Source organism: Schistocerca nitens, chromosome 4, assembly GCF_023898315.1.
Source record: "Schistocerca nitens isolate TAMUIC-IGC-003100 chromosome 4, iqSchNite1.1, whole genome shotgun sequence".
NCBI classification, from domain to species: Eukaryota; Metazoa; Arthropoda; class Insecta; order Orthoptera; family Acrididae; genus Schistocerca; species Schistocerca nitens.
In genome coordinates this window covers 307587987-307612673 of record NC_064617.1, presented here as the reverse complement: position 1 = coordinate 307612673, position 24687 = coordinate 307587987, and the positions used below count along the sequence as shown (strand labels likewise).

The 24687-nt window shown below is 44.1% G+C and overlaps 1 protein-coding gene across 1 annotated transcript in view; it reads left to right on the top strand.

Annotated features, from left to right (window-relative positions):
- LOC126253138 (potassium voltage-gated channel subfamily KQT member 4) overlaps positions 1-24687 on the top strand; it is a 1084963-nt gene that overhangs the window by 817861 nt on the left and 242415 nt on the right. Inside the window, exon 8 of the mRNA XM_049954282.1 lies at positions 21424-21650. Coding sequence (XP_049810239.1) covers positions 21424-21650 — 227 coding nt within the window. The remainder of the gene's footprint in view (positions 1-21423; positions 21651-24687) is intronic.

The window sequence follows — 24687 nt, the reverse complement described above, 5'->3', positions numbered from 1 at the left end:
CGGGTGGTATAGACTGAGGTGACAAAAGTCATAGAATAGCGATATGCACATACACAGATGTGCTATTTTCGCTTATACAGAGTATAAAAGGGCAATGCATTGGCGAAGCTGCAATTTGTACTCAGGTGATGATTAAATAAAATATGGCGTTTCGGTCTTCGATCGCTATTCTTTATTTTCAATTACCGGTTTCGGGCTAGCTGCCCATCTTCAGATCATACATGGTAGTTACAGAGTAACTTGTCCGTACAGAACACCGGGTGTTACTCTGTAACTACAATATATGCTCTGAAGATGGGCAGCTAGCCCGAAACCGGTAATTGAAAATAAAGAATAGCGATCGAAGACCGAAACGCCATATTTTATTTAATGAACGATCGCGGAATTCCCATTGAGACAATCATGTCTAGTTTTGATAAACAGGTGATGATTCATGTGGAAAGGAATCTGATGTAATTACGGCCGCACGGCGGGAATTAACAGACTTTGCACGCGGAATGGCAGTTCTAGCTGGACCCACGGGGCCATTCCATTTCGGAAATCGTTACTGAATTCAATATTCCGACATCCACAGCGTCAAGAGTGTGCCGAGAATACCAAATTTCAGGCATTGCCTCCTACGACGAACAACGCGGTGCCCGACGGCCTTCACTTAACAATGCAGAGCTGCGGCCATTGCGTAGAGTTGTTAGTGCTAACAGACAAGCAGCACTGTGTAGGATAACCACCTAAATTAATGTGGATGTACGACGAACGTACTAGAACAGTGCGGCGAATTTTGGCGTTAATATGGCAGCAGACTCCCGACTCGAGTGCCTTTGCTACGAGCACGACATCGCCTGCAGCGCCTCTTCTGGGCTCGTGGCCATATCGGTTGGACCCTAGACGACTGGAAAACCGTGGCCTGGGCAGATGAGTTCTGATTTCAGTTGGTAAGAGCTGATGATAAGGCTACATTGTAGCGCAGACCCTACGAAGACATGGAACCAAGTTGTCAACAGGGCACTGATCAAGCTAGTGGTAGCTCCACAATGGTGTGGCCTGTGTTTGCGTGGAATGAACTGGGTCCTCTGCACCAACAGAACCGATCGTTGACAGGAAATGGTTATGTGCGGCTAACTGGAGACCATTTTCAGGCATTCATGGGCTTCATGTTCCCAAACAAAGATGTCATGTCACCAGGCCACAGTTGTTCGCGACTTGTTCGAAGAACATTATGCAAAAATCGAGCGAATGGTTTGGCCGCCCAGATCGCACAACATGAATCCCTTCAAACGTTTATGAGACATAATCGAGAGCTCAGTTCGTGCACAACATCCTGCACCGGCAACACCATCGCAATGGACATGGAAGCCGGCCGGAGTGGCCTTGCGGTTCTCGGCGCTACAGTCTGGAACCGAGCGACCGCTACGGTCGCAGGTTCGAATCCTGCCTCGGGCATGGATGTGTGTGATGTCCTTAGGTTAGTTAGGTTTAATTAGTTCTAAGTTCTAGGCGACTGATGACCTCAGAAGTTAAGTCGCATAGTGCTCAGAGCCATTTGAACCATTTTTTGGAAATGGAAATGCCGTGTGGCTAGGGCCTCCCGTCGGGTAGACCGTTCGCCTGGTGCAAGTCTTTCGAGTTGACACCACTTAGCCGACTTGCGTGTAGATGGGGATGAAATGACGATGATAAGGACAACACAGCACTCAGTCCCTGAGCGGAGAAAATCTCCGACGCAGGCGGGAATCGAACCCGGCCCGTTAGGTATGACATTCCGTCGCGGTGACCAGTGAACTACCACGGGCGGATACCTTCGCAATTATGGATGGCTATAGAATCAGCATGGCTCAATATTTTTTTGCGGGGGCTTCCAACGACTTGTTGAGTCCATGCCACTTCGAGTTCCTTTAATACGCCAGTCAAAAAGAAGGTCTGACACGATATTAGTAGATATCTCATAACCTTAGTCAACTAAGTGTACTTTGTACTCAAGTGTCCCTCGTAAGATCACCTGAAAATGTTGCCCCACAAAACATGCATTATGTATCTTAACTTCCTGGCTCAGAGTACATTCCGACCCCCTCGTCATCAGTAGAGTCTTGCAGTTCCACTATGTCTGAATTACTACAGTCAGTAGCTTGGAGCTCTATCGTCTTTACAAACTCCTTTGACATTTTCTTTGCCCTATGATCGTTTCTGGTAGACGTTTATGGGCGATTAGATTCTTTCAGTGAGGCTTTCAGATTATTTTTATGGAATGAATATATCAAGGCCTCAGCTGAACCTTTTGGCCTCCAGTGATTTTATATCTTCTTCCTTTGCGATGTAGGTGATAACTCTTAGAGACTCACAGTAACTGGAACACTAGACGATTCTGGCTAAGGAAATGCTGCTTGTTTATTTATGAAGTATAAGTTGAGGTTTGTAGAATAGAAAATCAATGCTTTGTTTTAATAGACAATTAATAAATTCTAAATTCTACTAACCGGCTTTAGTTTCATTCTCACTCAGCTCCTTCTGACCTCCTCATTTTATTGCTCAACAGAACGTCGGATATCTCTGTTCTCGAGACTTCCGTCGTTGGCAGCAATTAAGTCATGATAGCTGCACATATTTCCACTGCACGGGAAATTGCCCGTGTCCCTGAACCCGTTGACTGCGATTTCAAAGTTCTGAACTTTTAGACAGGCACAACCAAAAAGTTCTGCAACATCAAGTGGTTTTAGAGCACTGTCGTCTGTTCGTAGCCATTGCCGGATCTCTTTGCTGTCGTAGGTCTTCAGCGGTCCCATAAATGTTTTATCCAGTGGCTGGATCTTGTGTTGCAGTAACGAAGGAAGCTAACTAGATGAACATGATGACTCCTATCCATCCAATTACCTAATTGTTTTTAGTGTTACTGTAGTCGCCATCTAGGATGAGAAGCACAGGGGACTCCTTACTGAGGTGGGTTTTAGAAATAACATGTTCAAATCACTGCTTGGACAGATTGTTTTGTACCAACCAGAGGGGTTACAGGCAGAAATAGATACCGGTGATGCTCCTCTCATTTGCTGGTTTGCCCGCCCGGTTGGCCGTGCGGTCTAACGCACGGCTTTCCGGGCGGGAAGGAGCGCCGGTCCCCGGCACGAGTCCGCCCGGCGAACTTGAGCCGAAATCCGGTGAGCCGGCCAGTCTGTGGATGGTTTTTAGGTGGTTTTCCATCTGCCTCGGCGAATGCGGGCTGGTTTCCCTTATTCCGCCTCAGCTACACTATGTCGGCGATTGCTGCGCAAACAAGTTCTCCACGTACGCGTACACCACCATTACTCTATCACGCAAACATAGGGGTTACACTCGTTTGGTGTGAGACGTTCCCTGGGGGGGTCCACCGGGGGCCAAACCGCACAATAATCCTGGGTGCGGTGTGGGGCGGCGGAGGGGTAAAGTGGACTGCGGCGGTCGTCGTGGGGTTGCGGACCACTGCGGCTGCGGCGGGGACGGAGCCTCTCCGTCGTTTCTAGGTTCCCGGTTAACATAACATAACGTAACTGCTGGTTCATGTTCTTCCTCGGGAAGCTCGTGCGTAGAAATATGATCATAAGTCGCCCTCTTCCTCTCACGAAGAGAGCTCCTATTTGTCTTTTCCCCTTATGGCCTATGATGTGGGTAGTTTTGCTTTGAACGATCGACAAATCAGTTTCGTCTACATTGAAGACTCTTTCCTCACAAGGGAACCTCCCCATCGCACCCCCCTCAGATTTAGTTATAAGTTGGCACAGTGGATAGGCCTTGAAAAACTGAACACAGATCAATCGAGAAAACAGGAAGAAGTTGTGTGGAAAAAATTAGTAAAATATACAAACTGAGTAGTCCATGCGAAGATATGCAACATCAAGGAGAACGCGAGTCAAGGAGTGCCGTGGTCCCGTGGTTAGCGAGAGCAGCTACGGAACGAGAAGTCCTAGGTTCAAGTCTTCCCTCGAGTGAAAAGTTTAATTTTTTATTTTCAGTTTATGTGATAAACTCTTATGTTTTCATCACTTTTTGGGAGTGATTATCACATCCACTAGAAAACCTAAATCGGACAAGGTAGAAGAATCTTTTTACCCATTCGCTAAGTGTACAAGTTAGGTGGGTCAACAACATATTCCTGTCATGTGACGCACATGCCGTCACCAGTGTCGTATAGAATATATCAGACGTGTTTTCCTGTGGAATAATCGGTTGACCTATGACCTTGCGATCAAATGTTTTCGGTTCCCATTGGAGAGGCACGTCCTTTCTTCTACTAATCGCACGGTTTTGCGGTGCGGTCGCAAAACACAGACACTAAACTTATTACAGTGAACAGAGACATCAATGAACGAACGGACAGATCATAACTTTGCGAAAATAAAGAAAGTAAAATTTTCAGTGGAGGGAAGACTTGAACCAAGGACCTCTCGTTCCGCAGTTACTCACGCTAACCACGGGACCACGGCGCTCCGGAGCTAACAATCACCTTGATGTTGCTTATCTTCGCATGGACTACTCAGTTTGTATATTTTACTAATTTTTTTCATAGTTCCACACAACTTCTTCCTGTTTTCTCGATTGATCTGTGTTCAGTTTTTCAAGGCCTATCCACTGTGCCAACTTATAACTATATCTGAGGGGGGTGCGATGGGGAGGTTCCCTTGTCAGAGAACTTGTGCTGAAGAAACACACTGTCAAGAACGTCGAAGAACTTTGACACTTCTTCTTCGCTGAATCCAGAAGCTCTAGCCTGTAATGTCCCAGCTGGCTTCCGATTTGATAAAATATTATTGTGTCTCCTCAAAAATCTTCTCAGCCAATCCTTTCCAGCACTCCTATTGCTCTCAAAAGGATTGTTGATACAGTCCCTAATAGCCCACTGATATGCTATCAGGTGAATACCACCTCTTTATCACCAACAGAAAAGAGATTCTGTGTGCAGGCAGCAGGCTGCTAGCGCTCTTTGAGACTCGCTGGTAGCGCAGTTCTGGTTCCTTTGTTGTAGCTGCATCCTTCTCATCAGAAGTTTCAGACTTAGCGAGACGTAACAGTGTAGGCAGAATGACATCGACCATTTTTGCAGCTTTCATATACCACATCTTCTTCTTCTTCATTAATTTAATAGCTTTTGCCATTTTCTCAGAATCAGATTTCGTTCGCTGCTGTTGGTCTGACGACACAAGTTTCTTGTGACTAGCTGTATCCAAAACAGTGGGGACTGTATTGGTAATGCAGTGGAAAATAACTGTAATTGTACTCAGATAAATTAAAGTTATTTCCCTATTTTACACGTGGTGGCTTTTTTAAGACGAATGAAAGTAATACGAAACTAAAACAATAAATTATTCTTTTAATATCTAATGTACTAATTCCCTCCTTCCATGAATTGTTTGAAATACATAAAACAGCTTTGAAAACCATAAATACCATTTAAAAAGTCATCTAAACATGGGCGGGAGTTATGGAATACTTGGAAGCCAAATCGGTACATAACCCCTTCCATATATAGCCTGCCGTTGCCCATTATGGGAACGAATTTTCTATAACCAACAAATAAAACAATCAACTAAACGCTACATAAAGGCACTACAAGTTAGATTGAGTTATTAAATTAGTATCCGACACACCCCTGGATATCAAATGAAGGGTTCTTACGTCTAAAAATTTCGTATCCTTGCGGTATAAAACTTCCGTTACACAGCAAATCCTAAAAACAAGCAGCCGTATTGTGACGTAAAATCAGCCTCTGAGGAGTTAGTTTCAACTATTACTAGCAGATTGCAGCATGAACTGGAAAGATTGACTAGAGTTCCATATCCCCCTACCTTTTCCACAGCCACATCCTTTCCTCTACAATTACTTGCTAGCTATTATCAGATTAGTAGTGTCGGGCTAGGGCATTTTGTTCCGAGATTTTGTACATTTGCATGCAGTGAGTCGAAGGGATGACGTCGATCTCTGGAGAGAGCAAGTCGCGGTGTCGGGGTGTTTAAAAGTCTGTTCACCCACAGCGATGTGTGCGGCGCACTGGGTGCGATCTACAGAGACAACGTTAATACCGCCCTTTTTTTAAAATCGAGAAAGTTAAGCAATATGAAATTTTAAATGAACAGCGCTAATTTTTAACTGCATTCGAAAGCCCTCGAAAAGATGAGTTGTCAACGTCGGCGCTGAATCTTTTCAGCCAAATTATCTGCGGAAGTCGCTTTATCGATGAAAACATAATTAATAAACAAACATTTATACTCGTGTACTTGCTGCGCAAAATAGCCTCATAAGCAAACTTGCTACATGAGAAATTTGTTTCCTTATTTGTGAGTTGACACCCATGAAACGCTGGCTAAAAGACGTCATGTTTCTCCAGAGGCTGTACGTATTTTGAGTAAAATGCTCCATTTACTACTATTTACTAATTTCAACCAGTCAGTCATTTTCAAGTATGATCGTACATTCGCTGTTAGTAGGTCGTACATGAACTCAAAAACAAAAAAAACAAAAAATTCTGTGGGATGCCAGAATGCATCGTCTACCTATCTGAGTATAAATCACTTTATACAACATCATATTAGGTAACTATGTATATCAATTCGTTTCTAAAGGAAGTACGAAAGAGTAGTTGCCGTCCTCTCTTTCAGCTGTGATAACTTAAATATCAAAATTAACCGACCAACTAAATATATTAACTGTAAATTTCCAGAGCAGCAAGTCACTTCACTAAACTGTCCCTCCATTTTTACTATCGTCGCATGAAGAACGATATCGATAGGACATTTAATTGAGTAAACCATAAAGTTGGAAATAAGGGCGGGAAGGCTTCGAAAAACTTAATCTGATAAAAAGGGCGCCAATTTAGACCGTTGTGTGGACGGATACTCTACAATAACAAAAATCTGGCGCCTGCACTTTAATAATGCCCCTCTAAAGAAACACTCATTCACTGATACCTGGAACTGGCAGGATAGGCAACCCTCTTAACACCCCTACGATTTCGTATGGGGCCACCGAGCGATAGTGCAACAGTGTAGCACTACACAGCTGCTGCTTTTTATGCTTGATCAAATCATATTCGGGGCAAAGACAGATATAAGCTATGATCTTAAATATTTTTAAATGATTTGGATGAATTCTGAGTTACGGACGGCACAGTATCTAGCATTAATGATTGCCTGGTATTGGCGACTACAGCTAAGAATAAAGAAATCATGTAGGCTTGGAGGATGGTATTCCAGGTGTTCTGTAATGCATGAATCAATTCCTCACCTATCCCTGGCTTGGGATTTATATGTCCTAGCCTTTGACCCATGGAATCCTACACATGTTCAGTTGAGTCGGCCGATCATTCCATCACTGTGATGCACAATGCATTAAAACGATATCGGATGACAGAGGCGATGTGAGGCCAAGTGTTGTCCTGCATCAGTGCGTAGCGTGGTGCAAATGCTGCAGCTTCTATAATGGTGCATGACTACAGTATTTCATCCCAGTAATGCTGCGTGTTCAGCACTGGAGATTGCACAACAATGAGGGGCATTTTCCTGTGTAGCCTGATGCCTCCCCAAATCATGAAAGACCCACTCCTGAATGTAGTCTGCCGGAAAATTACGTTTGAATGATTCCCTGCCTCCACATCAAGATGCCAATAACGGAATCCGGCCACCACTGTCCTCCCTAGAGAAGCGTGACACTTCCGTGAAGAGCAATCAGCACCATTGCTCCATACCGAACTGTGCGTGCTGCCTGGAAAACCGCAAACTGACCACACAATGCACATGTGTCAAGTTTAGCACCTCTTTCGCAGATGAATGCGTAGTTCCTGCAGCCGTCACTAAACTGTCTGCGCTGGCACTACTTAGCCGTAGCAGCAGCAGCAAGACGATCGGCTGGGTTTGCGCTGTCGCTCGTCGGACCCAGGCTGCCTGCCAACCATTAGTGCGGTCCTCCCGCGTTTTACCGAAACAGCGGTGGCCCTGATCTGGACTTGCATCACCCTTCTTTCCACTCTCTGTGACACTCCTATCACGTTCGCAGTATCTCACTATGACATTTCTTCTCCAGATAGAGCAACGGCTTAGCTAACATCAGCGGAAGACATCTGCACAATAATTATGTAAAACGCCCAAACAACCCAGTTCCTCGGCACTGAGATGACCCAGAGCTTACGACACACATCACAGATTCCTTACCATGCACTGAAAACAATGACGATAACACGAGAAAGAAACACAGCATACTGTGCGGGAGTTGTCTGCAAAATGATTTGATGTCCATCAAAGCCCAACAGCTGAGTGTCGCTACGCCACTGCACCAACGCTCACCGACCGCAAGCGAAACCTGAGCTGTGTCGAAAGTATTGCCTGTCTTGCCGGCACCTAGGAGTCTATAAGTGGCTATTTGTGTACAGGGACCGTTTTAAAGAGGCCAACAAAGGTATGTTGGTGATATTGATGGTGTTTCGCAAGTGAGGGTCTTCCACACACCCTTCGTCGTTTCATTTACATGCATGGCGGTGTCCCATCTCTTCACGCACACATGACAGCAGGGCACGAAACAGGAAGGAGCACATTCACAATTTCGTCAGATGTTTTGAACAGCTCCTAGTAGTTTCACCCTACATACCAGAGCAAAAATTGCGGTCACGCTACACTGCAAAGAGATGAATCGTCAGTGGGGTGCAACAGAGTCAAAGCTTGTCAAGAGAGTAGTACTGCTACACACTGCACTACAAATTGTCGTTTTTGACAATGAAATGTGTGAAAATGAACACTACAAGGGAGGGGGTACTTTCATTCACGCCATTTATGACATCTCTAACATTTTGAAGAACTTAGTTCTTATTATAGAAAAAATAATGTGGTACATTAAAAAAAAAGAATTATGCGATCAATACTGCTTCCAGTTTCTTTTTATGACATCTATGGTGGCCTCATCGTGTCAATTCGAAACGCCAGTCTGTTCGAAATGTTTCTCTCTGCCCACCAGCAAGAAAACCGCGTGATTTCAACGCTTGGAATCACGTTTGTGGCTTCCATCCCAGAGGCATCAAGAGAAGGGGCGAGGTTTGGGTAAGGGGAGGTGTGACGACTTTACCATGGTGTGACACGTCCGTAGTAGCGTTGGGCGGAACTGGAGTGAAATGTGGTATCAATGTGACAGCATTAACCCACGTTACACCTCAGATGAAATTCTGAGCTCTGGCCTATTTCTTTTGGACGTGTCGTCACTTTGCCGTTTGAAGCGTCATCGAGTCAAAGTGAGACTTCGAAGGACTCCACGCTTTAGCACCATTACGGAGAAGGTTTTACGCTCCTTTGAACCAAATTTATAACTTCTGTGTCGGGATGGGAGAAAATAAAGGGATTTCGAAAAAGTTATCCTTTAATTTTGTTACGCAATTTATATACCCCCTTTATACGACAGACACAGGCTCAGAATATTTGTAAGTGAAACTTCATTCTGATATTTAGCGTATTTAGAGAGGCTTAGATCTTTTTTTATATCTATGTCGCCATATTTCAGCAAACCTACTTTTGTGGAAGCAGCTGCATTTTCGTCGAGTGGTTTCCCATCTATCGATGTGCTTTAGTTTTTGACTGCTTAGTTGTCTGAAGGAGAAATATCGCCGTTCCGTCCTGCTTAGAAAAACGGTCATCTCAATTTTGCATGTATTCATGTCTTCAATGGTGGGATGATTATCTGTCCAGTCTTTGCTCGAAGACCCCCAATGCTTAAAATAGTAGGGAATCTTTCGTAAAATATCACTTGGAAAACTACTCCTATATATCTTACGTGAAATTCTACTGAACTGCGTCAAAATAGCCACATACTTCTACGAGAAGTTTTCACACAACATTAATAAGCGTATTAGTACAGCACCCAACTTTTCTAGCGCTATCGTAAGTCACAGAAAAGTATAACGTTCCATTAAAAATGTGTAATAATACATAATCACATCAGTATCCCTCTCGATACTACAGGTAAGAGTACTAACAATGTTAACATAAGTACTTGCTGGTATGCGTACTATGATTCACCGAATGCCTAGTTTCTATATCTGGAACCGTTCGGAAAGTAAAAGCTGTGTTTCGTCTTGCGGTACTCTCCATGTGTGTGGAGGCTGTTTACTTCCAATTTAACCGCCCGTGCTAGAGAGAGACTTTTATTTCATAAGCGTATAACCCTGTGAAATAAAAACTCTTTTACACAAATATGTAAACGAAGGAAGTGAAGTGAATGTCTGCTCTAAGCCCGTGTCTCTTTGCTGCCCGGGGAATCAGGTTATAACCACACTCCTATGCGGAATGGGTTCTTATTGAGACATGGCTTCAACAACTCAAGAAAAAGGTAATACAACACTTATGAGGCTAATGCAACAGCAGAATAACAGTTGTCCTTTAATGAAATTATTGCCATTTTATTATAAGTAATTTATTATTCGTTTATTTCAGACTATCGAGATTTCGGCTTTATAGCCATTATCAAGTGCAAAGGTGAAAAATTTATGAAATATCCGACACGTCTGATAGACATGATGCCGTCGGAGGCTACAACACGTCTGCTGAATTATCTATTTTTAGTTCTCACATCTTATAATGGTGTATATGATCACATATGCATTGTAAGATTCCGACGACTCATTTAGACATGTCGGATATTTAATGACTGTTGAACTTGATAATGGCTCCAAAGGCGAATAGCGATAGTGCGAAATAAAAAATGTCAAATTGGGTCAATTTCTTTCAAAAAGTAGATTATGACTGCGGTCCCCAAGGAAGGAATAGCAAGAGTTGTTCAAAGATCAAATAGCGCGTCAAAGGAAAATGTTTTCTGAGAAATATCATTGCTCTCTTAAAGATTTTGGCTTCATTAAAACAAGTGCTTGCTACTTTTCCTGTTACAACTAGTGTAAATAGTCAACATCCATGAGTTTACCGTTAAAAGGGGCTTCAAATGTATCTTCTGAGATTAAATTCAGTAGGGAATCAAATACTAAAACTACAGAAATACACTACATGGTTGGCAGTTTTTGGCGTGCATAGTGATGTCGCGTTAATGGGCAGCCATACAAGAGTTACACCTCACACACTACTAACTGCGCTAAGCAGTCCGCCTGGAAGTACAAGAGACGTAAACAGAATAGCCAAAAGTCAGGGAACGGTTGTCCCATTTGCAGCTGTGCCATATATGAACCCCGAATGTTGCAGCTTCATGATCCGTATCGCGCGAGAGCAGACACGATGTCTATGCAGTCTGTTACACACTGGTTTGCAGAGAAAGTTGCACACGTCGCGAGTTAAACGACTTTGAATGCGGGATGAGAGTCGTGAATTATGTCTACCAAGCCTGTATGAAGGTAAAAGCACTGCACTTTGTTCAGCAGCCCGACTCGTGACACAATGCCTTCCCATGACTTTCGGACAATCAATGTATATGGGCTGGACGGAATAATATGAACACCGAGCTATACATCCTTTTTTTTTACAAGACTAGCTTCTAGCTTATCCGCAACACTTTGGTGTTGTCATATCACTAAACGAAGAGTAACATTTGCTGTGCCAGCAGCAATGACTAGAGGACAAATGCAGTGATGTAGAAATGTGCATGACTAGTGGAACCGTACATACTTCTTATACGAAAATTAACAACATATCTGGAACAAAAGAAGCATCCATACGAATATCAAGAGCTCAGATGTAAAACCAACTGTAAGCAAAGAAGGTGGAGATATACAGAATGGCTATGCGCTAGAAATGAACATGGAGACAATATTATAAAACGGGAAGAGGAGGTACACGAAGATGATATCGGAGAAATGATAGTGTGAGAAAAAGGTGGCAGAGCTCTGAAGGATCTACAAGGCCTCTGGAGTTGACGACATTCCCGCAAAATTATTGAGAGCCTTAGGAGATCCAGTCATTATGTCTCAATTCCATCCCCTGTGCAACGTATATGTATGAACAGGCAAAATACCCCAGGCTTCAAGAAAAGTGTAATGATTGCAATTCTAAATGAAGCAGATGCTGACACATGTGACTACAGTCCAAATAATGGCCGAAAAATACTCAGATTACTTACAGAAGAACGGAAAAACTGGTAGACGCCGGTATTGGAAAAGATCAGTTTGGCTTCCAGAGAAATGTAGGAACAAGCATAGCAGCATTGACTCTACTACTACTCTTAGAAGTTATGTTGAAGATAGGGAAATCTACTCTTACAGCTTTTATAGATATAGCAAAAGCTTCTAACAATGTCAGTTGGGCTACTGGTACGCTTTGAAATTCTAAAGGTAGGATAAAGTACAGGGAAACAAATGTTATTTAAAACTAGCACAAAAACCAGACTGAAGTTATATAGGTCCGAGGACATTATAGGGAAACAGTAGTTGAGAAGAAACTAAAATAGGATTATATCATCAATTCAGGAAGGCATCCTCAACGTTAATCTGCATATTCAGGAAGCAGTAAAGAAAACCAAGGAGAAGCTTAGGAAAGGAGTTAAAGTTTGGCGAGAAGAAATAAAAACTTTGATGTTTGCCAGTAACATTGTAATTATGTTAGAGACAGCAAAGGACTCGGAAGAGCAGCTGAACGAAATGGATAATGTATTGAAGAGGCATTGTAGGATGAACATCAACTGAAGTAATATAAAGGTGATGGAATATATTCGAGGTAAATTATACGATGCCGAGGGAATTAGTTTAGGAAATGAGAGTGGTAATAGTAGCAGAGGAGGTCTTTTGTTTGAGGAGCAAAATAACTGATGATGGCCGAGGCAGAGAGGATATAAAATAAAGTATGGCAACAGCAAGAAAAAGCTTTTCCTAAGAAGAGGTATTTTGTTAATATCTGATATAAATTTAAGAGGGGGGTTGGGTTGTTTGGGGAAGGAGACCAGTCAGCGAGGTCATCGGTCTCATCAGATTAGGGAAGGACGGGGAAGGAAGTCGGCCGTGCCCTTTGAAAGGAACCATCCCGGCATTCGCCTGGAGCGATTTAGGGAAATCACGGAAAACCTAAATCAGGATGGCCGGACGCGGGATTGAACCATCGTCCTCCCGAATGCGAGTTCAGTGTCTAACCACTACGCCACCTCGCTCGGTAAATTTAAGAGTTATGACGTGTTTTCTGAAGGTGATTCATTGGTGGCCCTGTATGGTAGTGAAACATCGGCGATAAACAGTTTAGCCGAGAAGAGGATAGAAGCTTTTGAAATGTGGTGCTACAGAAGAATACTGAAGAATTGAGGGGGAGATCGAGTAGCTAATCAGGAGGTACTGATTCGCGATATGGAGAAAAGAAATTTATGGCGCAACACGACTAAAAGAAAGTATGGGTTGATAAAACACATCCTGGGGCATCAAAGAATAGTCAGTTTGGCAAAGTAAGAACTGCGGGTAAATGTTGCAGAGGCAAACCACGTCTCGACTACTGTAAGCAGGTAAAAATTAATATAGGTTGCAATAATTACTCAGATATGAAGAGGCTTGCTCAGGATACACTAGTGTGGGGGGTTGTATCAAACCAGTCTTCACACTAAAGTCTACAACAACAAGATCGTGCCAATAATATACACTGATGTGTCAAAAGTCATGGGGTACCTCCCAACATCGTGTCGGACCTCCTTTTCCCGGCGTAGAGCATCTACTCGACGTGGCATGGACTGAACAAGTCGTTGGAAGTTCCCTGTAGAAATGTTGAGCCATATGTAGTCGTCCATAATTGAGAATGTGTTGCCGGAGCAGACTTTTGTACGCGAACTGACACCTCGATTACGCCCAAAAATGTTCGATGGGATTCATGTTGGGCGGTCTAGGTGGCCAAATCATTCGCTCGACTTGTTCAGAATGTTCTTTAAACCAATCGCAAAAAGACTGTGGCCTGGTGACATGGCACATTGTCATGGTAACGTGAAGTGCATGAATGGCTGAAAATGATTTCCAAGTAGCCGAAAGTAACCATTTCCAACCAATGATGGATTCAGTTGGACCACATGACCCAATCCATTTTATGTGAGCACAGCCCACACCATTATGGAGCCACCACCAGCTTGCACAGTGGCTGGTTGACAACTTTGGTCCATGGCTTCGAGGGGTCTGCGCCACACTCGAACCCTCTCATCAGCTATTAACAACTGAAATCGGGACTCGCCTGACCAACAACCGTTATGGTGAGGAGGCCAGGGAAGGCGCTGCAGGCGACGTCCTACTGTTAGCAAAAGTACTCGCGCCTGTCGTCTGCTGCCATAGCCCATAAGGCGAAATTTCGCCTCACGCTCCTAACGGAAACGTTCGTCATACGTCTCAATTTATTTCTGCGGTTATTTCATGCAGTGGTGTTCGGCTGTTAGCATTGAAAACTCTAAGCAAACGCCGCTGCTCTCGGTCGTTAAGTGAAGATCATCGGCCACTGCGATGTCCGTGGTGAGAGGTAATGTCTAATATTCAGTATTCCCGACACTCTCTTGACACAGTGGGTCTCGGAATGCTGAAGTCACTAACGATTTCTAAAATGGAATGTCCCATGCGTCTAGCTGCAACTGCCATTCCGAGTTCAAAGCGTTTTAATTCTCGTCATGCGGCCATAATCACTTCGTAAACCTTTTCACGTGAATCATTTGGGTACAAATGACAGCTCCGCCAAAGCACTGCCCTTTCATAGCTTGTATACGCCATACTGTCGCCATCTGTATACGTGAATATCGCTGTCCCATGACTTTTGTCACCTCAGTGTATAATCTCATAGGCAGAGTTTAGGTGTCCCAAAGGATGCAGTCTTTTCTGTATGCAATAAGATAGAGGTACGTTAATACCTATGAGTGTTCATGTTATTTCGCCCAACAGCTTATACATTGTAAAGCCAGATTTCATAGTTATGAGATAATGATAATATGATAGAACAGAAACGTAAGGGGAAAAAAAAGCTCAGACAATTAGAAATACCGGATATTACAGTAACGTGGAGAACAACATTGGTATACAAACTCGTACAGTAAGCTATGAAAACGTGTTCATTCATTATTAGAAGTTCTAGGGACATTAAGTTGATGCTTCGGATATTCTGCAGAAGAGGTCGAAATGGAAGGAAAAAGCAGGAAAGTGCGAAAGTAGTGGGTTTTTGCGTTTTGTTAAAAATCATCCGTAATTGTCAACCATCATTAGACTATCGTTGAATTTACGAGTACTAATCTCCACATCATCTTTAGGTACAGCAGGACAAACTAGGATCATGCCCAAAACTATGGCTCGTTTCACTGCAATTGTCACGCATAATGACGCGTACGAGAGGTAGCCACAGCTTTTAATTACCACTTCGAGAAAATGGAATTACGTAATAAATTCGTCTGCAGATGCAATGTCGCAGTCCTGGTGCGCATTGATATCCCCACTCCACAAAACTGCAGCACTTTTCTAGACAAAATAAAAAGGCATAGATCATTGAATAATGGAGATGAGCTGAGCCAAATCTTTTTTTGACACCTCTAGAGACGTGCTATGGCACTTTGGCGCTGGGATTCGGTGTATTGGGATTGCAGACATGTACCTGCAGACAGACAAAAATTATTACCATACTTCATCTTTCCGAGGCAATAATTATAAAGACTACAAGGAATTAAAATCGTTAGCTGCCAGTGAGCATTGATTTATACCAGTACGGCAAGTTTAAAATTTGTGCTGGAGTGGGATTTGAACTCGGATCTCCTGCTTACGAGGTAGATGCACTGATCACTATGCCGTGTGTTTACAGTTGTCAACTCAACCGCATGGACTGCCATAGCATGCCTCCAGCCAGACTCATATTTTGGTCTGATGGCAGGTATGCTAGGGTAGCGGTTGTGGTGATCTGTGTCTGGATTGCGTAGCGGACACGGCATCTGCATAGTAAGCAGGAGACTTGGGTTCAAATCCCGGCCCAGCACAAACCTTCAACTTGGCCCATTGTTATAAATCAAAGCCCACTGGCAGCTAAAGTCTCTATTTCCTTTGTGTCTCGATTCACAGTGGTGGCAGGGTCGAAGTGGTGTCTTTTCTTTTCGACATGTCCGAAAGACCAGACACAAGATATATGATAATTATAACTCGGGATTCTCCTCGTACACGCTTCATTGACCCGCTGGAGTCACTGCACAAACTTTTTAATAAAACTGCAGAGTGAAGACGTTTCGCCTAGAAAAGCTGAAGATTCAGGCGAACATAGTATATGTGAAGCAAACTGTATATGACTATTAACACATCCGTCAAGAGAGACAGACAAACGAACATGCTTTTCAAGAGTGATACGGAATCATTCTAAAAGAATGGGGACAGGAAAGATATAGCTATCAAAAAGCCATAGTGCGATATTTCTTACGTATTAATGCACATTTTGGGCTGGCAGCACTCTAGCAATAATAACGTACGTCGAGCTAGTAAATATTCTGTAGACTATAAGAGTATCGGCTGGCCAAATAGATATTAGCTTCAAATTCTTCAGCTGAAAATTATGTTTGGATATACACTCCTGGAAACTGAAATAAGAACACCGTGAATTCATTGTCCCAGGAAGGGGAAACTTTATTGACACATTCCTGGGGTCAGATACATCACATGATCACACTGACAGAACCACAGGCACATAGACACAGGCAACAGAGCATGCACAATGTCGGCACTAGTACAGTGTATATCCACCTTTCGCAGCAATGCAGGCTGCTATTCTCCCATGGAGACGATCGTAGAGATGCTGGATGTAGTCCTGTGGAACGGCTTGCCATGCCATTTCCACCTGGCGCCTCAGTTGGACCAGCGTTCGTGCTGGACGTGCAGACCGCGTGAGACGACGCTTCATCCAGTCACAAACATGCTCAATGGGGGACAAATCCGGAGATCTTGCTGGCCAGGGTAGTTGACTTACACCTTCTAGAGCACGTTGGGTGGCACGGGATACATGCGGACGTGCATTGTCCTGTTGGAACAGCAAGTTCCCTTGCCGGTCTAGGAATGGTAGAACGATGGGTTCGATGACGGTTTCGATGTACCGTGCACTATTCAGTGTCCCCTCGACGATCACCAGTGGTGTACGGCCAGTGTAGGAGATCGCTCCCCACACCATGATGCCGGGTGTTGGCCCTGTGTGCCTCGGTCGTATGCAGTCCTGATTGTGGCGCTCACCTGCACGGCGCCAAACACGCATACGACCATCATTGGCACCAAGGCAGAAGCGACTCTCATCGCTGAAGACGACACGTCTCCATTCGTCCCTCCATTCACGCCTGTCGCGACACCACTGGAGGCGGGCTGCACGATGTTGGGGCGTGAGCGGAAGACGGCCTAACGGTGTGCGGGACCGTAGCCCAGCTTCATGGAGACGGTTGCGAATGGTCCTCGCCGATACCCCAGGAGCAACAGTGTCCCTAATTTGCTGGGAAGTGGCGGTGCGGTCCCCTACGGCACTGCGTAGGATCCTACGGTCTTGGCGTGCATCCGTGCGTCGCTGCGGTCCGGTCCCAGGTCGACGGGCACGTGCACCTTCCGCCGACCACTGGCGACAACATCGATGTACTGTGGAGACCTCACGCCCCACGTGTTGAGCAATTCGGCGGTACGTCCACCCGGCCTCCCGCATGCCCACTATACGCCCTCGCTCAAAGTCCGTCAACTGCACATACGGTTCACATCCACGCTGTCGCGGCATGCTACCAGTGTTAAAGACTGCGATGGAGCTCCGTATGCCACGGCAAACTGGCTGACACTGACGGCGGCGGTGCACAAATGCTGCGCAGCTAGCGCCATTCGACGGCCAACACCGCGGTTCCTGGTGTGTCCGCTGTGCCGTGCGTGTGATCATTGCTTGTACAGCCCTCTCGCAGTGTCCGGAGCAAGTATGGTGGGTCTGACACACCGGTGTCAATGTGTTCTTTTTTCCATTTCCAGGAGTGTATGTTTCGTGGCACAGAATAAGTGCCTTATGAAATCGTTTTACGAAACAGATTAATCGTGTTCTGTGTGTCTTTGACTTTTCAAGAGTACAATTTCTTGTATTATTCCTCACAAGGACATTGTTTTGTGTTTTAGTGCCTAAGTAGAATGTTATCAAAATTTTACTGCCTTACAGGAAAAGTCAATGCATTTATAATCAACGTGACGGGCAGCATAACAGAAAACATAGTCCCACTAAAAAAGATAAAACTCGATACTAGACCAATGTTAGGACTTCCTCTGGAACGAAAGACACTTTTCCATACCAGAGTGTTGAAATTTACCACACATTTTCCAAGGTATTTGAGTGCTGTAATTTAAAGTAGTGTATTTGCGGAAGTACTCGACTTGTTTCCTTGTGAGACGGTAGAATAATCGTTACATTTTTGCCTTGTTTAATATATTGTAGACTTAGATATTTGCAGCTTACGTATTTTGTTACGTAGATTTAGTTTCCTGTGTTTGTAAACAGTTGTTTATAATAGAAGCTGTTAATGTAGCACGCATTCTGCAATTTAAAAGCTCTTAGAAGTGGGCAACCATGAAAAAAAATAGAGTATGAAATTAATATCATTGTGTTTGTTGCACACAAATAGTACTGAAAACAAATAGCACGCAACTGTGGGTGCTGGATGAAGAGTTTCACATTATCCTGGCAGAACAGGTACATCGTTTCACAGCAAAGAAACGTTGACTTATTTCCACTGACAAACTACTCTCGAAAAGTACTGTAATCCAGCTTGTTAATTTTTAATGTCTTTGGGGATATACAAAGTAAGAAAAAGTGCATTTGACATACTGATGGGCCCAAATTTTACTAGAATTAATAACTTTTTTTGGGATTGCACACTGTTCGCAGGTAATATTGAGGAAGAGAACACTACATAATTTTAAACACTTAATTACTGTTTTTCGTGTGTCGTAATAGTACTGTTATGCAGCTATAATGTTCCATCCGACAAGTAACATCAACACTGTACTGGTAGCAGTAGAAGCCAGATAATTGTTTTATAAGAGTCAAACTCTTTACATGTAGCGTATATGGTGACTATCGAGTACAAGCCTCTTTACATCGACAGTATCGTAGGTAATCTACAGCTTCGTTTCCAGTCATGGGTATTGGAGTAGTGCCCTAACTGTATGGTGGAGTTTCTAGTAAGTTGATGTATCTGGTGCTTGTTGCTGTACTTGAGACTATGTACGTCCTCCTACAATCCGATTAAAATAACATCGACAAACGGCAGTACCGGGGCGGTATTGCCATCTTGTGGGCAGAATCAAATGTGGGCCCGGTTATTCACGCAGTTCAAATAGGAACAGAGTGTGTGCTTACAGAAGGCTGTTGTCCCCTTTGTAGTTGAATGAAGATCACTAGTGGAGGTAGTAGCTGCAGCCTCAGAGATAGTGTATACAAAGCTAAATAACAGACCTCACGACGAGAAAGTAACTCTAACTATCGCGAATTAACTCTATAGAACTACCTCCAGAAACGTCCGCAAAATCAGGACTTCGTTCACTCCACCACTGAATGTAGGCTACATACATCAAACTCTGAATATGTTAACATATTATGGACAGTATCTACTGTTTTGTACTGAAACTTTTGCACTGCATACAAGACGATGACACTATTGCCATTTAAACATTACCGTAGATCAGCAACGAGCTGGCTACAGAGCAAAATGGAAACAATCGTTAATGCAGTGTAAATTTTGTTCGTGATTGTATACAAAACAATAAAATGAAAGGTTTGGTAGGGTCCATTCCATGTAGCCAATAGAAATTATTTAAATGGCACTTTCTTCAGGCTCCAATGGCTGGCTTTTAATACATTGAAAATATTTTGAAACAAAGTCCATTTTCAATAACCTTCATGTAAAATGGAGGTGTGGCTTAGCGACCTCATCTACCAAATACGTGTATTTAACTGCCAGTTACTGAGGAGAAGCCAAATATTTGTCGATGTAAATATGTATCGAAGGGCAACTATCAAGATAATACTGAGGCACTGTTCTAAGCAGTATTTAATAAAATACTTCTTGTTAACAGCTCAGAAGTTAAACATGCTAGAAAAGCTTCTTCTGCAGCATGAAGTGAGGTGCATGTGCTACATAATATCTATTTACTCTAAAAGACAAATATAAATCTCCCCCCAGCTTATAAGGAACTTCTACCAGTTATCATCATTCTGTACGCAGCAGTTTATACCTTTAAATACAACAAGTATGTAACATCGAACCAGTGGAAACTCTCCTCACCAATTTTGTGCAACAAATAACAGAACTACCCACATATTTAGCTATCCATCTCCCTGCCATGGCACCTTGCATGTAAAATACGGCATATTTTTTCCGCACCACTTTCCGTACAATTTAGAACGTTACCGGATCATTCTCGTAAATCTTCTGATGAAGTGTTTCAGGCTTCTCCCCAGCTTGCAACTGTGTCCATGTACCATACCTACGCAACAGGTAACACAAAGAGATGTGATGCCACAAACTAACAAGGTTATAACAAAGGCAGTGCCGTGCTCTTTGAACGGAACCATCCAAATACTCGCTTTGCGTGGTTTTGGAACACCACGAAAAACCTACACTACTGTTTGTGGAAATTGCAGCACGAAGAGTGAGAAATGTGATTACAAAGAAATTTATTCCGCAGATTAGTGACATGACGAGACATAAACGATTAGAATTAAAAAACTGCACATGCACTCTGACTACAAGAATTTAGTACTTTGTGAAGCCACCACGCGCTGCCTACAGAGCCTGTAGACGCCGAGGCATGGAATGAAAGATGCTACTGGAAAACATATTGCGGCGTGATTTGTATGCACGGCCTCAAAAAATCTACAGTGGTTGCAGAAGGATCAGAACGAAGTACCGACCGACAATCTCCCAGACATGGGAAGCAACAATATCAGTCGTTGCTCGAAGAAGGCTTACACACTCCTCACTACGTGTAGCCGGCCGTTGTTCTGCTAAAACGTTTCATGTGGAGCAACCTGCAAGGGGGACAATGCCACAAGCTCTAGAACTTCCCCGGTGTAGCGGTTGCTCTTCAGATTTCCTTCAATACGCAAGAGGCCAGATAGCGTGCTATAGTCAGTGGTGTCCCAAACCATTGCATTTAGCCTTTTCCCGCTTTGCCACTGTCCGATTGTGTGTTAAATGTGGGTTTTGCAGTTTGTACGTACAGTAGTGTATATCAGAATTGTTGGGCCGGGATTTGAACCGCCGTACCCAGGAGTGCGAGTCCAGTGTCTTAGGACCTCGGTGGAACCCGAGAGAGAGGTGCAGACGAGTGATGGCTCGCCCCGACAAGTCGCAGAGTTGTTTTACTCGGAGTGTGGGAGCCCCGTAGCGCATGCCGTGCCGTGCTTGCTGTGTGTGGCCGCGTGCTTGCCTCCCCCGCGCTGTGCTTGTCCGCCCCCGTGCATGAGACCCCGGCCCGCCGGCGGCAGCGGAGCGGTGTCTGACGCTGAGATTCAGTCGCGTCTCTTCCAGCTTCAAGCACAACGCGTCGTTCGTGTCGCGGCTGCCCACCATCCGCCGCCACAAGAGCTCCTCGCTGCACTCCCCGTCGCTGGCCAAGACCGGTGGCGGCGGGGGCGGCAGCGGTGCGGGGGCGGGGGCGGGGGCGGCCGCAGGTGGCGCCGGCGCCGCAGCCAGCGGGACCCGCGGCTTTGCCGAGCTCAACGCGTCCTCGGAGAACCTCGGTAAGTTCTGCAGGTGCGTCCTGCGACCTGCTCCCACCTAGCAGTCTAAGTTGCCGGCTTCAGCATTGACACCTGCGCATGTTCCCTCAGTTAAAACTTCCGGGCTGAGAGGCGTGGTCAACAGACAATGTGTTTCAAAGTCTTTGCAACAAGTTTCTAAGGATGATAGATGACGTCATGGGTAACCAGTTTTCTTAGAGCCGAAATGTTCGCTGACCCTTAGCAGTGACACTAGGCGTCTTTTTATTGAATTCGCTGGCGCTTGGATAAAGTAATTTCACCAAAAAAGCAGGGACTACTAACGAGGTGTGCTACATCTTCATACTACCTACCCAAGTAAATTAGAGTGATATACAACAACAAAACCTTAAGCATCAATACTATATTGCAGTCCGTGTATTATTCCTAATTACTATAAAATGTTCCTTCCGACATGCTTGAATAACATGAAATATATTTGCAATTGCGAATATGGACTACCATCAGCTGTATCCTGAAATGACGACAGTGAGAATCTGTGGAGGATCGGCGCTCGAACTCGGATTTCTCACTTATCGCGACCGGTCGCCTTACCCTTAGACTATCCGAGCATGACTCATTGTCAGACCAGTGTCTGCTCCTTCAGAATTCGGAATAATACAAGCACTGCAGTGTTGTGTTTATTCACCGATACCAGGCAAGCGACTTTCCAGTAAAATGTCTTCCCTGTATGGGAATGTGTATAATGGATGAACGAGTACAGGTTGTAGACCTATGGTTGACGACATACGGAAGTTTGGGTCGGGCTGTGAGTCATGCTCCGACAGCCTAACCGTAGCCGGCACAGTAGCTTAGAGTGTTCGGTCAGCGGGGTAGCTACCCTCCGTAGTAAAAAAACTGAGTGCACGGATCAACGAAGAACCTGAACGGGTGTCATCGGACGTCCGCCCCAAACAAATTCAACGAACAATATAGAACAAAATGTGATAAAAAAACTGTCATGTCGAAGGTCCTATGTTCTAATACTGCTGTGTACCAAAATATCTGCCGGCACGGTAGCTCAGCGTGTTCGGTCAGAGGGTTAGCTGCCCTCTGTAATAAAAAAAATTTAAAAAAAAACCTTAGTAAATTGATCAATGATGAACTTCAACGGGTGTCATCGGACATCCGCCCCGAACAAACGCAACGTACAATACCGAACGAAATAAGATTTTTAAAAAAGTGGTAAGGCAACCGCTCGCAATAGGTGGGAAATCCAGTTTCGAGTCCCGGCCCGACACAAATTTTCATTATCGTCATTCCACTATACAGCTGATGGCAGTCCATATTCTCAACTGCAAATACATTTCAAGCATCAACCATTAATGTCTCTAAGTAGAGAAAGGTATACAGGGTGTGACAGGTGTTAAGTGCAGATATTTTTGTATATAGTACCTTTATATGTACAAAACTTCAATATGTTGGTTGTTTTCTTCCTGCGTCACACAGTCTTTCCACAAACACGGCACAAAGTTTGCGACCAGATGTTTTATCTCCACGGTCGTAACTGCACCATTAGCGGATTACACTTGCCACTATACGCTAATAGTTTTACATTCACATGTCCACATTTCAACACCTGACCTGCTGGCCAGAGAAAAATAAGCATTAAAGGCTTGCTCGTGCAGCATGTACCTGGAGATGCTGACCAACCTGAAAATAAACGACTTGTAATAGCTATAATTATTGAGCAGCAAATGACGTAAATACTGATGAATGTTTCTCCGTCACCAGTAGAAATGCTTTCTCTCATATCTGTTGCACCGCGTATTAGAAGCTCGGCATACTACTTTTCACATGGGCCAGATGACTGGCTTACAGTCAACACACACTGCATACGAACGCCGCACAGTGCCTACCCCCTGTCACATCTCATGGGCATAATCAATTATGAAAGACGCATAGTGTCAGTCGGTAGGGTCAGCGAAGATTTTGGCTCTAACAAAAGTTGTTCCCCATGAAATGAGCTATCATCCCTAGAAAATTGTTACAAAAACTTTGAAACACCCTGTGCAAAGCTATTCACTGTCTTTTCATCCCCACCAATGAAGTCATCTTCAAAGATACAAGGGTTGGTCATAAAGTAGCATTTATCACATCGAAACACGAAAGTTACGTAATTAAATTCTTGTTTGTTCTCCTAGTACACACTGAAATCACTATGCCACATTGCTGTAGCATGACGATAGAGCAGCCAGGGAATAACAAAAAAAACAAAAGAAAATGGAGCAAATCATCTTTCCTTCACCAATAGTTTGCACCATTTTCTTTTCACTCACTTAGCGGCGTGCTACTGTACTGTGGCGCCGGAGTTTCGATGTATACCACGATTGCAAACAAAAAAATAATCACCCGACGTCAGATTTTCGAGGTGATAAACAATACTTTATGAATCCCCGTCGTAAATCGAGAGTTGAAGATGTCCCCGCAGTTGGGGACGAAATGTCAGTGAACAGTTTCATACGTCGTCCACGACCTCTTAGCCCGAATGTTTCAACTAAAGTGAACACTGGCTGTGAAAGCGTTCATTACTTCGTCAATTCTTGTGTCTTTAAAAATTGTATTCCTATGAGGCTGGCATCAACTGAAAGGTTGGTTTGAATACCACAGTGTTTTCAACTTTTAAACGTTTTTACCTCGCAAGAAGAATCGAGAGCACTGTGTCAATACAGGTTTTTAGTTTGCAGTCAGGGATCGCAGAAACTGAAGAGAGAGAAAGATACAGGGGACTCAGATATACTAGCCTATTAAGTTTGATACAAATTCAAACATACCTATTATAGTGATGCTTCAAGTTTTCTGGTGGAAATATCCCATGAGTTTTTGAGCGTGCATCCGGATGGTAAACGCCCTCTTCCGATATTTGAGCTGTGAACCTTTCAGCAGTCTTGTAGGCCTGCCTGTGAACAAGTTCCGAGTGTTTGTTTCTAAGTGCTGTGGGCTCTCCTATTAGTGACCCATACAGAGTCCGGAACTTTCCAGCTAAAAATTGGTGGGGCCGAAGGAGCAATAAATTGAA